At 48.4% G+C, this 16911-nt stretch overlaps 1 protein-coding gene across 3 annotated transcripts in view; it reads right to left on the bottom strand.

The window, feature by feature from the left end:
• Adck1 (aarF domain containing kinase 1) overlaps positions 1-16911 on the bottom strand; it is a 99613-nt gene that overhangs the window by 14047 nt on the left and 68655 nt on the right. For all 3 annotated transcript variants that reach the window (XM_032908224.1, XM_032908221.1, XM_032908222.1), the window contains exons 6-7: positions 7902-8060; positions 2321-2437 (exon numbers count right to left, since the gene is read on the bottom strand). In XM_032908224.1, the coding sequence (XP_032764115.1) occupies positions 2321-2437; positions 7902-8060 (276 nt within the window). The remainder of the gene's footprint in view (positions 1-2320; positions 2438-7901; positions 8061-16911) is intronic.

Below are 16911 nucleotides of genomic sequence, written 5' to 3' on the forward strand. Positions count from 1 at the left end.
TGGAGAGATGAATGGCAGAGCCAGGTACCCTCTGGTACCCAGCCTGTCTAGCACCAGGCCTCTTGGAAGCCCCATGCTTGGTTCTGTCCACATTTCTATTCGAGCACAAGTGGGCAGTGCATGCACATAGTAGATACTCTGAGATCCTTCACCGTTCCTAGAAGTAAACACAATAAGGGCTTCCAGCTACATGGAGAACGAAACCACGCTCCACTCCCTTGCAAAGGCCTCTAAAATGACTTCAGAGAGAAAGAGGAGGCAACGCACCCAGCACAAGAAGAGCAGGAGGCATAACCACAGCAGCCAATGCGAGACAGGAGGGCCATGGCCTGGGTCAGATGGGGACAGGTGGTAACAGAGCAAAGGCTGAGGAGCCCTGAGCCAGCTATAGGTGCTCTGTGACTGTGATCGCAACTCCTAGGAGGCCCAGTACCTAAGGATCTCTGCAAACAGGTTTTGAGAGTCCTAAATGGAAAGATTAGTTAGAAGGTTTTAAGGGTTTGAGCTAAGTCCTAAATCCACCCGAACTCTAACAGAAGTTGGCTCCCTGGAGAGTGAAGGGACAGACTCCACAGTTTTCCTCCTCTACCTGGGATCCTCAAGACCAGGACTGAAACCAAGACCACGTAATTATGTCCCTCTTTTCCAACTGTTCTCTCCCTAAGGAAATGCCTCGATGGTGGTATCTGTCCCTGAGGCCTCTGGATCCAGTCAGCCTTCACAGACTGGTGATATCTGCCCACCGGGTCCGCTGCATCTGTCCCTGCTGCCCTGTACTACCAATTCAGTCACCTTTCTCTTGGCTAATTTCATGCCAATTAAGCCAGGCCTCAGCCCCAGCAGGGTCTTCAACACACACTCACTGCAATTCAATTAACCTCCGATAAAGGTCTTACACTCAATAGTCCTCTGTGGCTAGAAGCCCCAACTGCCTGCAGAAAACCCTTCCACATAATCTTTGCTTTTAATGAGATCAGTGGTAATCACTGTCACCATCTCCTGAAGTTACTACAAATATGACCCTGGATGTGTATGCTACCGTGGTCAGGGAGATAAACAGGCACCCCTAGAAGATGAGCACAGGAGGGTAGGTGCTGCACGTACAAATTCAGGTGAGCACCGATAGCTCCAGGGCTTTGTGCTGGAGTGAGATCCTCTGCAGACTCTCTTAAGATACTCTGCAACCCTTCCCACCCCAGATTCTCATGTGTACCCAGGGGTGGTTCCCAGGAATCTGCATAGCTATATGCATCCCTTCAATGGTTCTGAAATAGATGGCTCTTGAGCCAGTCAGTGCCCACTAAGCCATAGAGTCACTGGTCTATAAAATATTCAAATACAAAGGATCTTTAATTGGGGGTCAGCTGGTCCATCACCTCCACTAAAATAACTGAGGGCCAGAGAGGTAGGACTGCCTTCATTCTTGAAAAATTAGATGTCTACTAAGGTCTCTCCATCTGGATACTGGCTTTTCCCAGTGGCAGGGACAAAGAGGCCCAGACTCTGCCCACCCTGCCCAGAGTCCACTGGTCTCCAGCTGGCTATGTCACGAGCAAGCCACAATATCAGAACATGTGCTTCTGTGTTTACACTCACCCTGGAAAAATCAGAGCCCCCTCTGAAGAGATGCCATTATAGCCTTAGCTTGCTAGATCCCAAGAGATGAATGGCTGGGAGTGGCCCCTGGACTGGAAGTCATCTCTAGCAGGAGAGGCCAGTGATGACAAAGGGTCAAGATGCTAAGTCTCCCAATTTGCAGGCAGAGGCTCTGCTTCCTTTGAGGGAGACTCTAGAAGTGACCTCCCAGTGGGGCCAGCCAGTCCCCACTGTAGTCAGCTACTGTAAGCTACCCAGGCACCTTCCTCCTCCCTACCCTAGGAACTGAAAGCAAGGGGAGCAATGGGATTTTCTCAGTGTGCTGCCAATTTCCTGACAGTTACTGATCAGCTGCCAACAAGTGGCTACAAGTTCTACTGTGGACCCACATAGGTCTGGAGGAGGGAGATAGAAAAGGTGGAGGAGAAAGGGCCTGGGTTCTAATCCTGGTTAAAATCCCCTCTGAGGAGTTGGCTGATGATCTCAGGGTGGGAGTTGATGAATGGCCCCTATGCTGCTCACCCATCTGTACGGACTTAGCCGCTGTGAGAAAAGAAGGCAGCAACAACCTCAGGCTCAGGGAGGCTTGCTTGTCCCTGTCCCTACTCCAGGCCCAGGGATGGATGGGAAAACGGGGAAGAACTCTCCCTGGTAGAAGCATGACTTTTAAAGGCAGTGGGGCAGGCTCTAGGCAAGCAGGCCCAGCCACACCCTGTCCCCTCACCTCGTTCACATCGATCCGGTTCTTCTCCATGTAGGCCCTGTCGTTGACCTGACCTCCCTCCACAAATTCCATCAGGAGCACCCTCTTGGTAGACAGCTCCCAGTGGATCTGGGGGACCTGCAGAAGGAAGAGGTGAGTCACATCAGAGGAGGAGACTGTGGGCAGGACCATCCCCTAGTAAAGTTCTGGGAGTCAGACAGTGGCACATCCTGCTGTTTGGATGGAGCCACTGCCAGAGAGAGAGGAGGACTAGGCAGACTGCCTCAGCCAGGTGCCCTTACAGCTGAACTCCTTCACAAGCCCTTCATGAATGTGGGACCAACTCCCTCATCTCCCCACCACCGCCTTTCCCTAAACCCCTGACCTTCCACATCCCTCACCTCTCACCCCTGCCCACCCTCCACTTTACTGTAAGCCACACATTACAATAGGAATGGGTACTTGGGAGAGAAATGTTCCTACCTGGAAGCTGCTGTTATTAAAGACTTGAACTAGAAATGTACGCTGCAGGCTCATCACGCTTTAGAGCCTGGTCCCCAGCTGGTGGCGTTATTTTGAGAGATTTAGGAACTTTTAGGAAGTAGGTCCTGGCAGGTAGAAGAAGGCCGCACTGGAGGCGGGCCTCTCATACAGGAGCCCAATCCCTGTATCTGGAAACCCTGTGATGGAAAGAGCCTCCAGTGTTCCTTTCTCAGCCGCAAGCTCCACAATGACTTTGCCACCAAGACGAGTGAAACCCTCTGAAGACATAAGCCAGAACGAATCTTTCTTTCCTTAGGTTGTTTCCATCAGGTACTGTGGTCAGTGTTGCACATGTGGCTAACACCAATGCTAAGAGCTGCTTCCCTCTGCCTCTCCCTCCATCAGACCCTTGCTTGGCCCTAACCCTGCTACAGTTTCTGCACCTGGGAAATAGATCTATTGAAGCAATAAAGTGAGTTTGAACCAGAGAATAAATTGTTTTCTGCTATATTCTTACAAGTCTCCTGTGGATCTTAACCCAATGTCTACTATATTATCCAACTCTCTCTTCCCCACAGGTGAGAAACTGAAACCCGTTCCCTGCCTGCCCCATAGCTGGTGACTACGTGATGCATGCACTTCTGGCCCATCAAATGTAAGCGGCACTCTGTTAGAGGATTCAGGAAAGGTTTAGTTTCTCTTCATAAAAGGATGCTTGTGATACTATTCCCCTTGCTCTCCCACACTGAAAGGGAATGTGATTCTTGGGACAGTAGCAGCCATCTTGTAACCACAGAGAAGGAAAAGGAAGTCAACCCTGATGCTGTCACAGTTCTAAGTACCATCAGCAGACAACTGCTACACGTCTTCTCACTCTACAAAAATAATACACATTTTGTGAATTATCTTTAATGATGTGTATGTGGGGGACAGATAATGTGCCTGAGCACAGGTGCCCAAGGAGGCAGGAGGCTTTGTATTCCCTGGAGCTGGTGTTACAGGTAGTTGTAAGCCACCTGATATGGTTACTGGGAACCAGACTTGGGTCCTCTGGAAGAATAGTGTATGTTCTTAACTTCTGAGCCATCCCTCTAGCCCCAAGAATAAGCATTAAAAACCAACAACAACAAAACCAAAACAAGAAGAAGGAGGAGGAGGAGGAAGAGGAGGAGGAGGAAGAGGAGGAAGAGGAGAACAACAACAACAACAACAACAACAAAAACTATCTAGCAGTGTTGGTACACTCCTTTAATCCCAGCACTAGGAAGCAGAGGCAGGATCTTTTTGAGTTTAGGGCCAGCCTGGTCTACAGAGCAAGTTCCAGAACAGCCAGGGCTACACTGAGAAACACTGTCTCAAAACAAACAAACCAACAAACAAAAAAACCTGTTGGACTGGGCTTTGGTTATTTGCAAACAAATTGTACACTAACGAACACATTCCTACTCTCTGTGACTCTGAAAACTCCTAAAAGCCAAGCAGACTTCCTCAGGAGCAGCAAGGGGTCAGAGGGTACCACAGGCTGCGTGACATCACATAAGCAGGTGACACTATCAGCACCACCGAAGCCATGATGCTTTCTTTCAGCATGCTCTTTCTCCAAACTTTTGATGACTATTTCCTCTGAAGGAGAAAAACCAAGGCCAGCTTATTCCAGTGTTTCAGAGTCTGAGTCCTCCTCTCCCTTATTCCTAAGGCCCATCTAGACAGTCTTCAAGTCCACCTATATACTTCTCCTAGTTCTGAGGAAGCTGTACCATCGATGACTCCCTTACCTCGTGCCTCAGTTTCCTTTCCTGGCAAGGACCCTGCAGGTCACAGAAGCCCCTGTGCTGAGAACCGGATGAGTCGAAGCTAAGTTTTCACTATTAGGAAATCTAGGCTGATCAAAACATCTGTGCCTCTCTCTTGTTTTGAATGTAATATTTAGACAGACTTGTCAACTCAAAATATGTCCATGTCTGTCATTACCGTTGCTCCTGGTCTCCAGAGGAAACATACACTACTTGGGTACCTTTGGTTAAGTTCGTCCATTGATTTGGAAACCTGACCTTGGCGGTGGGCCTTGGAGCTCCCCATTAGGCTAGAGCCCCAGCAGGACCTACTGGGTCATTTGGAGGACAGCCAGGAGAGCACCAAGGGTGGGGTGAGAGCCCGAGGCTGATGCCTTTTTGGGCTGCCTGGGCAGGCACAGGGATAAGACTGGGCTTCCCTCCCATACCTTCATTTCTTGTGATGTGACCATTTCAGTCCTTTTCCTCAGCAACTTGGGGCTGGAGAGTGGACTGGAAAATCACAAAGGGCAAACTGCATGACTTGTCCCTCAAGTCCCCAAATGGCTATGTCTCACCATTGCCCGTCTCCTTCCATTCAGGAAGGGAAAAGCAAGAGACAAACATCGGTGCCTGGCAATAAAGCAAGCAAGCTCTGGGAGGCATCTCACCAGGGACTCCCTGGCCCCAGCAGGGCCACCTCTGGCCTACAGGCCCCTGACTCATGGTCTATGTCATACAGGACAGCTCCTCACAGAGGCACACCTGAGGGCTCCACCTGCTCCCACATCAAGACCACCCCAACCCCAAGAAGTGGGCTGTAAAAAGTTCCACAACCTTGCTTGGGTAGCCTGGCCTCATGGTGGGGACCGACTATGCACCTCTACTCTGTGCACTGTAGAGCCTTGGCTATCCTCCAGAGTACAGTCCTCCTGAAGTCAGAGCCTGGCCAAGCAGAACACAGCTCGGCCTCCTACTAGCTGTACTGACTGTGGACACATGCATAGTTTCTCTGAGGTCAAGTGCACCCCTAGTAAGATGATGTGGACGGTCATAGGAGAACCTGCTTTACCTCACTTACCACTGTCATAGAGAGAGGACAGGTGTCCCGCACAGGACCAGGTGCTGAGCTGCTGGTCAAACACTGGCTGTCCTGTGACAGCTACACAGTGATTCATGAGCATCCTGATTCACCTCGGAGCTGAGACAATGCCATAGGCTCACACACTCACGCAAACCTAATCGATTGTCTCTGATTCAGAAATGTTTCAAACAAGTAGTACAAAGGCAGTTTGATGTGCAGGCTTTAAGCCACGCTGTCTCTACCCTAAGCCTGCTTCTGTCCCTTGCTGGTTTACTGTGTAACTCTAGGCTAATGACTTGATCACTTGGGACTTCTGCTCCCCCACCAATGACACAGGGTTTAAAATGGCCCCTCCTTTGTGAGGCCGCTATATGGATGAAAGGGTAAATAAATGAGAAACACTTTTAGGAGTGTCTAACATATTGAAAGGTCAGATGTTATCATACATGTTGCTCATCTTTGAAAGTCTAAATGAGCTATGACACTTCTCCAAGAGCTCACATATCCCTCAGGCTCCTGACCTCACACAAAACACTCTGGTGCGACCCTGCCTGATACCACACACTGTCATCCCCACTTGAACTCTTATCTATACTAGTTCCAAACCTATGCTTAGACACCTTTCCTGCCTGTCCCCAATTATGCCTCGCTAATCCCAAGCCTGACTGCCTGGCACAGCCCTGTTCCAGGCACGCTCAGATCCATACTGTTCAGTCTGGCTGCCCTTCACCTTTTTCTGGCCTCCTCTCTATTTTATTCAGAGATGGGCTGAGACCCAAAGATTTACTGTGAAGGGTCGAGGATATTAAAGCCCCCTTAAGCACTGGAAGAGGCCTCACACATGAGAGGCAAACTCTTTGCTGAGGCTTAATTACGCACAGATGTTGAGATGGGCTGCCAGAATGCAAAAGCAATCTATCTACAGTTTTAAAAGCTGAGCTGGGTTCACAGCGCAGAATTTGCTTCCTGCTTATGATGTGCTTAGGCAAAACTAATTACTCAGGAGCCTTCGTTCCTCCATTGTCTTAGGAATGGTATGTGAGTTCTGGCAGCAGTGGGTCAGATCAGTATGTTAATTATTTACCAATTTGGCATCCTTGTTTCAAAAATCTGTGTTGTTGTTATTATTATTATTATTACATGTCTTGGTCTGGCAGTTGCTAGTTGGCTCCAGCCAGAGGATGATTCTGCTGTTTCCATGGAAACGGTGGAGGAGATTGTTGGGTCTATCTGGCTCAGCACTTTGGCGCTGAGGGGCACTTCTGCCAGGTTAAAGGTGGCAGAAACTCTGAGGCGAGCAGCAGACACAGAGTCAGAGAGCCCGAGCTAACACTAGAACTCTACCCAAGGCACAGCTGTGTACGGGGATGGTCTGGAAGGGGTCACCATTAGGATGCGTCAGCATTTGGTCAGTCCTACAGTGCCTGACACACTGAGATGCTCACTAAACACTGTGCTCTCCTCTCTGCAGTCAGCACTTTTTTGAAGGCTTTCTGAGCTCCCTGCCCTAGGTAGATTAAGCATTTCCTCATGGGAAGCCACCGAAATAAAGATGAGGGTCCACTGTGTGCAGAACACTTTGTAAGGCAGACAATGCATCTGCCTGCTCCCATTAAGTGGGAAGTTTCTAGAGCAGCTCCAACCAGTGCCTCCCACAACACACCAAGAGACCAAGACAACAATAAATACAGGATAAGGAAGAAGGAAAATGGTCCATGCAAGTGAACACACCGTTGAGGGCCTAAAACCTTATATTGACATCTGTATTGATGTCACTGATGAGGTTATAGAGTGTTGTGCCCCATGCCTGTTTCTCTGGTGACCCCCAAGGTTTCTGTTGTACAGTTCTGTACACTGTAGTGGGGACTAGAAACACTGTTGGAACAGAACTGTGTATTACAGGAGCAGATGCAACATGCATTTTTTGGAGCAGGATCAAAGTACAGAAGTGTGTGACCTGTCGCCATCACTCACTCCATGTTCTATGGAGGCAGAAGCCACAGCACAAAGGCCTTATGTAATCAACTCAGTGTTGATTACATAAGGAATAGCTGTTCCCTAGACTGGCAGGTCAACAATCATATTAGGGTTCATTCTTTCGGACATTGCCTTCGAGAGCTTTAACATTGGTCTCCAATTACAAGTCACTCACCTTCAGTTAGAAACTTTGGCAAAGAGATGTTCCCAACTCATGCTAAGTAGGGATAGCCGGGGTTGGACCCAATCGACCCCTGCACTCATCCCAATTGCCCCGCCCTCCTACCTTTAGGAAGTCAAAGTGCTTGAGCATGTGGGCCACTTTCTCAGCGTTCCTCCCTTCGTTTAGGAAGTCCAACTCGAGAGGCAGGTTCTTCTTGGCTTCATCCACCAGCCACATGAATTCAAAATCTGGGAAAAGTTGCTTCACAGCCAGGACAAGCACCTGAAATCCACCAAGCTTCCTGTCAGCCAGCCCATGGCACTCACCAAGGAAGGTACACTTCCTGCCCTGCTGGGGAATGGTTTTGTGGACTGCGTATTCAGATGCTGATTATTGTGCCCAGATCTGGTTGCAGTCCTGACAGATGTTGGCATTGCCAAGTGTCTCCTGTCTCACTCTTGTGTAAAAATTGTTTTCTGTCACCTCTGGTTGGTTAATAAAGAGCTGGTCAGCCAGTAGCTAGACAGGAGAGAAGAGGTGAGATTCTGATCCCAGTGAAGGGGTCCTGGGCAGAAGGAGAGCATGAGGGAGTTGCCATGAAAAGCTGTGAGGAGAGAGTCTCCATGAAAAGGACGGATGGAGCAGGAGCAGCCAGAACAAGACAAAGATGGCAGGTGGCTGGGAAGTAGGCCAGGGCAGCATAGTTGGGTTAAAAGAGATGAGATCCCTGTCCAGCTAAAGTGAAAGAAGCTTTTTAATAAATAGACCAGGTCTCCATGTCATTATTGCAGAGCAAGGGCAGGTGTAGAAAATCCCTGAAATTTTACTCAACCCCGTGCCTGGGTCTCCCCTGAAGTACACACAGGAGAGGGAACTGTTCTGACCTCTGTCACTATAATTGTACCAAGTCCAAGATGTGAAGAAGCTAACAGCATCCAGAAGTAACCTTGACGACTGTTGGCTAGGTACTGCCTGGCTGGGTACCCAGCATTGCGCTGAGCGCTAATGTTCCTCCAAATCCACACAGTTCTGGGAGACATGGAGGTGCATGTCATGTCACTAATCGGGGCTCTGGGAGTTCCTGTGATTTTTTTTTTCCCCAAATCTGTACAGTGAGGAAGCCTTGTTCAAGGCAGCTTCTGTTACCTGTTCTGTGACCCCGCCCATATTTGTTCATGTTTTGTCATTGTTTTGTTGGCTGTGGTGGTTGTTGGTGCCAGGGGCTAAACCCAGGGCCTTGCACACTAGGTAGGTGGGCAAGCTGTCAAGAACTGACTGAAATCTCTAGGCAGAGCCATTCTTGGCTCACTTGTAAAGGGTAGAGGTGGGGCTTCCACTGCAGCTGATATCTTTACTTGCTTAAGCTGAGGGGCTGGGACTGAGGCGCTTGTGAGACAGACTGAGCATGTCTGACCCAGGCTGTGACATCAGAAGTGTCCCACGACCTGAGTGCCCACATTACATCACACATGGAAATGTGTACACCTGACAGGCTGCTTTCAAAATGCAGGAGCACCAAAATTATTATATAAAGTTTACCTGCAGGCTACAAATGTAACATGTATATGAGTAAATGAATTCTGTCTTTAGACATGGGGCCATCCCCAAGATGCCTCATTATATACGTGCAAAATTCCATAATCTGAAAAAGCCCAAAACACCTGGTCCCAAGCATTTTTTATAAGAGATATACTCACCCTGCCTTATTTTCTATGTTGTCTGCATAAAATAAACTTCATAATTTTTTTTTTAAAAAATGGAATAAAGAAGCATCCACGCTTGACAGGACCAAGGCTTGTCCATTTAGATGAAGAATGTGGACTCTGACCCTTGGTTCCCTGTGGATCCTTGAGTGATGAAGACATGATTGGGGTGGGGGGGTGACCTGGCATCTGGATGAGTCTCTGATGATGTGAGTTAAACATCAGAGCCCAGTGGGAGGAGCCAAGCACAGATCGTGGTCCCACAGGTGTGGTGGGCTCAGTGACGGTATCCTCTCACTTCCCACACTCCATTTCCAACCTCCAGAAGGACTCTCTGAACCCTCACTGACAGGCAGATTCTGTGCCTCCATTTGCTGGCTATGCACACTGTACTAGGCACGTGAGGAAGAGAAAATTCAAAATCTATTGCAAAACCATCACCCAAAAGGCGTGTGCTGCTTTGTTCGAAACCTTATGTCCTCTGGGATGTAGCAGGTGCCATTCTGAGAACCATCACACGGGGTTACCATGGTCAGTTTCTAACAAAACCAATTTTAATTACACTGGGCCGTTGTCTAATTTCTTTTCAGTCTTGTCTAGTCACTCACAGGCTAGACTGTGACCCTACACCAACTGACTTCATTTGTTGTGTTTGTTTGTGCCTCATGAAACACACAGTGGGCCAGAGTGTGTGCATCAGACGCAGGCATCTCGACAGAACAGCCTATGTAAACCACATCTCGTCAGGTATCCTCAGACGACCTTCAGCTGCCACTGAAGTAGGAACAGAGCAAGTGCACGAAAAATAAAAGTGGCTGTCCCAGGTCTAAGCCTGACCAAGGGGCATGAGGACCACTGAAAACAGCTGAATTCCTCTGTCTGGGTCCAAGGTCAGACAAAAAACAAGACAAAACAAAACAAACAATAAAACCTTGAGGCTTGGGCTGGAGAGATGGCTCAGCGGTTAGGAGCACTGACTGTTTCTTCCAGAGTCCTGAGTTCAAATCCCAGCAACCACATGGTGGCTCACAACCATCTGTAATGGGATCCGATGCCCTCTTCTGGTGTGTCTGGAGACAGCTACAGTATACTTATATACATAAAATGAATAAATAAATCTTTAAAAGGAAAAAAACCCTCAAGGCTTTTTTCGCTCAGGTCTAGACACTGAGTCTTACCTAGAGACTCAGGAGAAAGGCTCAGGAGAGGCCTAGGAAAGCAGCGAATGAATCCCCTTACTTGTACAATCAGCACTTGACTTCTTGGGCCAACCTGGGTCTACATAAGGTAGTCTATGGGAACCTACACAGATCTATGCTAGGGGAAGCTGCTGACCAAGCAGCCATTACTCACTGCTTTCTATAGTTCGTGCTATTTATGAAAATTTTAATTATCCTTAATATCCAAGCATACTGAAAGGTATTTTAAAGGTTTTTCCATCACTAATCATTCATATAATTAGCCAATCCTATGCTATTGGTCACCATTAGCACTCTGTGCCATTCATCACAAAGGCAGACACTTTATTAATATTCATTGCTAATAACTAATTAGTACATTAATCCATAACCCCAAACCTTCACAGCACTCGCAGATCTGGGTTCCAAGTCGCTGTGGGTGGTGGGTCCAGCAGTGGTTACACAGGCCCTCTTACCAGGGGAGAATGCAAGAACACTGTGGGCATCGAGAACTGCAGATGATAGAGCCCTTTAATTACTGTCCTTTCCTATGCATAAAGGCTTATAATTCATAAAGGAGGCATAGCAAGTCAGAAAAATAAGAAATGATAATATACAGACACGGTCTCTCAAAATTGTGCTCTGTTTTTATGTTGCATGGACTGGCTGGCTGTGGGTAGCTGATCCACAGATACCTAAAAACTCTGGAAAAAAAAAATCAAGCTGGAAAAAGAGAGCCTCTATCCTTCAAATGAGAGGTTTGCAGGCCAGTGAGAGTGCAACAGCACTCACTGAGCATCCTGACGACTTGACTTCAATCCCCAAAATCCACAGTGTAAGGGGAAAGCCTGACCTCTACACATGTCACGCAGGCACACGTTCTCTCTCTCTCTCTCTCTCTCTCTCTCTCTCTCTCTCTCTCACACACACACACACACACACACACACACACACACACAAGGTGGTCAACTTCAAATTCTGTTAACAGTTATGAAGCCCAGGGAGTGCATGGTTTTGCCCCTAGCTCAGGGGTTCAGCAACCTCTGAGCTAACCAACGAAGAGGAAGGAAAGGGTCATGGGTTGCCTGCATCTAGCCAAGGGCAGGCCTCCCTTTTCCTGGCTTACCAGAGCAAAGCCCTTCACCTTCCCTGCTCACTGCTCAGCCGTCCAAGTGCCTAGTCTAAGTACATCCATTTCGGTTTCTTTTTGACAACAGATGCTGCTAACAAAAATAAAACAGGTGTTATCTTCTGTTTGCCTTTTTCATTTTTTTCCCCCAAAATGCACTTCCTCCATAAAATTCTCCCAGCAGCCAGCGCTCTCACCGGCAGCCAGCACTTACTCAACACTCGCAGATGTTTATTGGACACTCGCATGAATGAAGAAGTGAATCAGTAAATGAGCACATGAATATTTCAAAGTATCCAGCATCTTCAAGACAATTACACGCACGGCTGCGGGATGGGAACGGGGGAGGTTCGGGTTTGGGGATTTGGCTGGGGAAAGGGTTACCTCTGAGTTCCTGAGAACAGAGAGTAGCTGAGAATTTGCTTTCAAATCTGGAGCCTGACCAGTCGAGGTCTAGTGAGTAACTAGTGCCTCTCCCAAGATAAAGTAACAGAAGGAGAGCGAGACACTGTGGCCCATGCCTGTGATGCCAGCACGAAGGGGAGCTGAGGCAGAAGGATTGCTGTGAGTTCACAAACGACCTGGGTTACAAACTGAGACGATATATCCAAAAAGAAAGGAAAAAATACAGGTAATGAAATTATTGCCCTATATAGTAACTGCCTCACAGTAGAGAGAAATCCATTGTAAGAAAGACAAAAAGAAAAGAAAATCACGATCATGTGGAAGTTTGAAAACAAGTGACAGTTATTTTATTTGTTGTTGGGTTTGGGGGCGTTGGTTTGGGGATTTTGTTTTGTTTTGTTTTGTGGCGTCTCTAATTAGTTGGATATACTAGTGCTATCTATGTAGCCCAGGCTGGCCTCAATCTCAGAGGCCTCTCCCATGCTAGAACAAAACCATGCACCACCAGGTCTGGCCACAGGGACAGTTATTTATAATTTCCAAAGGAAAGAAAGAAAAGCACCTGTCACTCAGGGCCCACCCTGTGCCAGCTATACAGGAGCTCCACAGACCCACTCTCGCTTACCCATGCTGCCCGCTTCACAGACAAGGAAAGTGCCCCGGGAGCCCCACGAGACCCTGAAACATAACTACCTCGCCAGAATCGGGACCCAGGTTTTTCTCAGTCCTTTCTAGTCCTGCTTCTTACCAGACAGTGTGAGCTAAGACAGTAGGAAGCTCTGAGAACGAGCACAACACAGTGGAGGCAACCGCTACCAAACGCTTTAAGAAAACCCACCGCTCCATGGAAAGTGGCTCACAGAGAAAAGGCCCGCACTGACCCAAGCTGGGGAAGTCGGGCACTGATGAGGAAGGACACTGTGCTCAGAGTATGTAAACAGCCCACCACTTGAAGGATCTTTTTCAAGTTAGAAAGCTCATGCCTTTTAGAACACAAAAGTACAGAATAAACACAATTTCCCAGGGGATGGCTTGCATTCCTGCATATTTATGTACCTGTTTCTTTTAACTAAAATCGGCTGTTAGATTCTGTGCTGATATAGGAATTACCTAGCCACCAGCTCGGCCGGTACATTTAGGAAGGAAACAGGATGACAGACAGTGTGAACATGCTACCCCAAAAGTTAACAACAGGACTGTCACCAGTCATCCATCCCCTGGGAAAGGACAAGTGACATCAAGCAATAGATCAGACATTGGCACTCAGGCTTGAGAGCTCTGCCTCAATGCATCAGACCACTTGGGGACTGTGGCACATGCATGGAATGGCATTGTTCACAACTTAGATCCTTAGGGGGTGACAGAGTAAGGGCTGTACTTCATGAGCTGCTGCAGCAGCTCTACAGACAATGGCAGATGGTGACAGTGGGACATGACGGTGACATGGGACGGTGACGGTGACAGGGGAATGATAACATAGGGGGTGCTGTGGAACTGGGGACAGGACTCGTCACCACCTTACAGACCACCAAGTGCCACTCTGCTCCAGCAGTGACCATGGCAGTAAATATGGCCTGCTAAACTCCTGCTACCTTGGGTAGAAAGGAACTGCTGCACTGGCCAGCAGGTGGAAAGATGGTGCCCGTCCCCTCAGCCCTTCCTGCTGAATCACCATTCCAATCTCGGGGCCCAATTAGTCTGGCTCCAAACAGCCACACAAATCAATAAGCGTCACTAGCTGCGCATCTAGAAATGGAGTTACCCCAACTGCTCAGGGGACGGTATCGGGTGATAATGACAAAGCGGGAAAGCGTCCTGGCTGCACCTCTCTCTCCTGGACAATGTCACCAGTGTCACCAGGACTGTTAGATGCTGTGCTCCGAGTGACTGCCCTTTCTCCGGCATCTCTCTACATTCTGTCCCAGAGACAGTCCCCATCCCCAAGGGTCTGGTTGGCAGAAAATACCAAACCTTAGGGTGGAATGTGTTCTGGATACCAACCCAGGAGCCACTCCCCCAGCTTTCCAGCATAGCTGATACTGGTGCACCCTCCTGTCTGTCAGGGAAGACAGGGCTTCATACTCAAGGTGATCTCCTTTTTCTTGCCAGGATAATTAATGCCAGAAGAGCCCTAGTATCATTACTTCAAGCAACAACCAAACCCCTAGGGAACTCTTGGTTTTCAGTTTTTTTTTTTAAAAGAATATGAGAGAGAGAGAGAGAGAGAGAGAGAGAGAGAGAGAGAGAGAGAGAGAGAGAGAGAGAGAGAGAGAGAGAGAGAGAGCGCAGCCAGCTTTCTTTAGCATCTGGATATCACCAGAGCTGTGCGGCTGTTTGGGGCCCACGAGGGACACTATGTTAGAAGGACAAACCAGGAAGCTACTGGCCAACTAAAGATGGGAAGAAGTTCAGTCCTTACAAACCACAACGAGGTGTCAGATCAGTCACCCTTGGGACAACTGGTACAGGTGCTTCCACATCTGAGAGAATGAGTATCCTCTGTGTCATTTCTCTACAGATACTCTAAAGCGCCCCAGCGGGGACAGCCAGTGCTCTTCAGCTCTTCATGTCCTCCATCCTCATATGAGATATATATTCATATTTACAAGTGTGCCTTCCTAAAACAGTAACTAACCAGTGGCCAAGCCCATCGGTCCCTCTCTATCAGTAGGAATTATTTTAACTGATTGACCTTCCTACGATGAGATGCAAGTCTGAAGGCATACAATACCTGGAATTGGCACGGAAGAAAGCCCAGCAGTCTGTGCAGATAAGCCAGACGCCCACACCAGTCCATAGGCTTCTGGACCTAAGGTAGCATCAGTGTCCCCTACGAGTAAATCATTCTCCTGCCACACCTTTCTAGAGTGTTGTCATCCTTGAAATAAAGATATCACTTAGGTCTAGACTTGGTTTTCCAGTGGGGAAAGGTAACCATAATAGAACTTTCCTACCTAGGATCAGGCCTGCTAGTCCTGCTACTGGCTGGGTGGGTAGCAGGATCAGGCTTTCTACAGCTGCCCTCCTGGATCTCTAACCTGTGCCCCTAACTCTAACCCTCCCAGCCACTGCCAAGAGGACACAGCAGGCTCTGCAGAGAACCTGCCAGGCATACTTCCCAACAAAAGCATCCGAAGCTTACCTCAGGAAGGAAGTGCCAAACCTTTACTACTGTTATCACCACTGGCTTTACAGCCATCATTTCTTAAAGAGCCAGTAGAGGTTCTAAACAGAGCAAAGTGACAGCTGTCCTCCTAGCCCAGAAGGCTATGATACATTGTTCGGCGATGGCTGGCTCTTGCCTGGCCTCAGAGCCATCGGAAACCCATGGATCGTCCCTGGCTCCTGTTCTCTCCCAGCTCTGACCATGCCTTCAGCTACCAAGAGAATCTCTAAAACTTCAGGTATGTCACACATGACCGAGGCCACTCGGCAGCGAAAGACACGCAGCAGCTATTCCAAACCTTCACCCCCTCGAGCCTCCAATGCCACCTCCTACCCTCTCATTCTTGGCAGATGGTCTGGCCTCCTACAGTGGAGAAAAAATAGAGGCTATCAGGCTGGTACACACTCTGCTGCCCACCTTCCCTCCCCTCTCCAGGGTCCCACACGCTCATCCATGCTCAGTCTTATTGCCTTCTACTTTCAAAGCAAAGACTCATCAAAGGCCAGTGCCTTTTGTGCACTTGGTACCCGGTCTCTTGAATCTCGCCTGGACTTCTCAGTTATGTCTCTCTGTTGAGACTACATATCCCTTCCCTATCAGTTAAAGCCTCCTTGTATCTCAGAAGCACTGAAGCCTAGGCTTCCCAGTCTCCCATGGTTCAACACTGGACAAGAGGATTTTATACTGTGCCTCTACTTTCTTCCATCTCAATTCTACTGCACCCCTCAAACCTTCACAGCTGTTCTTCCTAGCACCTCTCAGATCCCCTCAACTCAAAATACCCTTTTCTGTGCTTTCCCGGTTTGACCTCCCACTTGACAATGCTAAATAATTCTGGGAAACTCTATTCACCAAAATGGCTACAATAGTACTCCCATTCCGTTATGCTTCTGGAACTTCCTATACTCAATACTTTCCTAACCCAGAGCAATGTCTCTTTTCCCCAGCTAGACTCTAGCTAATATAGAAAGGGAAAGACACCCAATGGTAATTACTTACACCAGAAATCAAAGACACATTTCTGTCTCCTCCTTGGTCCCACCCCATGAAGAGCTGGTCACAAGGTCTGGATGACTCCCCAACTGGAACCCAGCTCTCTCCTCTAACCCCATGATTCTGTCTTGCTTCCTATTTTATCTCTCTCACACCAACACAGTAGCTCTCGATTAGTCTCCTGGCTATGCAGACTTTGTGCTTCCCCAACGTATTCTCCTGACTGCCAACCCACTTTGATTTCCAGCACATATCTGATCATGACAGTCTCCTGATTAGAATTCTTAAGTGGTTCCCCACTGGCTACTGAGAAAATGTTGTCAGTCAAACAAGTATGCCACTGTTGACTGTGGCTACTGTTCCACACCTCAGCTTGGGATAAGGATGCTCTCTGGTCCTGCCTGTCTTCCCAGTCTCACTCCCCATCACTCCCACCATCTGAGCTCGAGATCATTCTCCAAGCTCTGCCTGCTCCTAGCCTTAGAGCCCTCCCTGATGCTAAGCTATCCTTGTACTGCCCAGCAGGCTCATGAGTCCCTCAAATGCACAAGAGCACTAA

This window comes from Rattus rattus, chromosome 7 (genome assembly GCF_011064425.1).
Source record: "Rattus rattus isolate New Zealand chromosome 7, Rrattus_CSIRO_v1, whole genome shotgun sequence".
NCBI classification, from domain to species: Eukaryota; Metazoa; Chordata; class Mammalia; order Rodentia; family Muridae; genus Rattus; species Rattus rattus.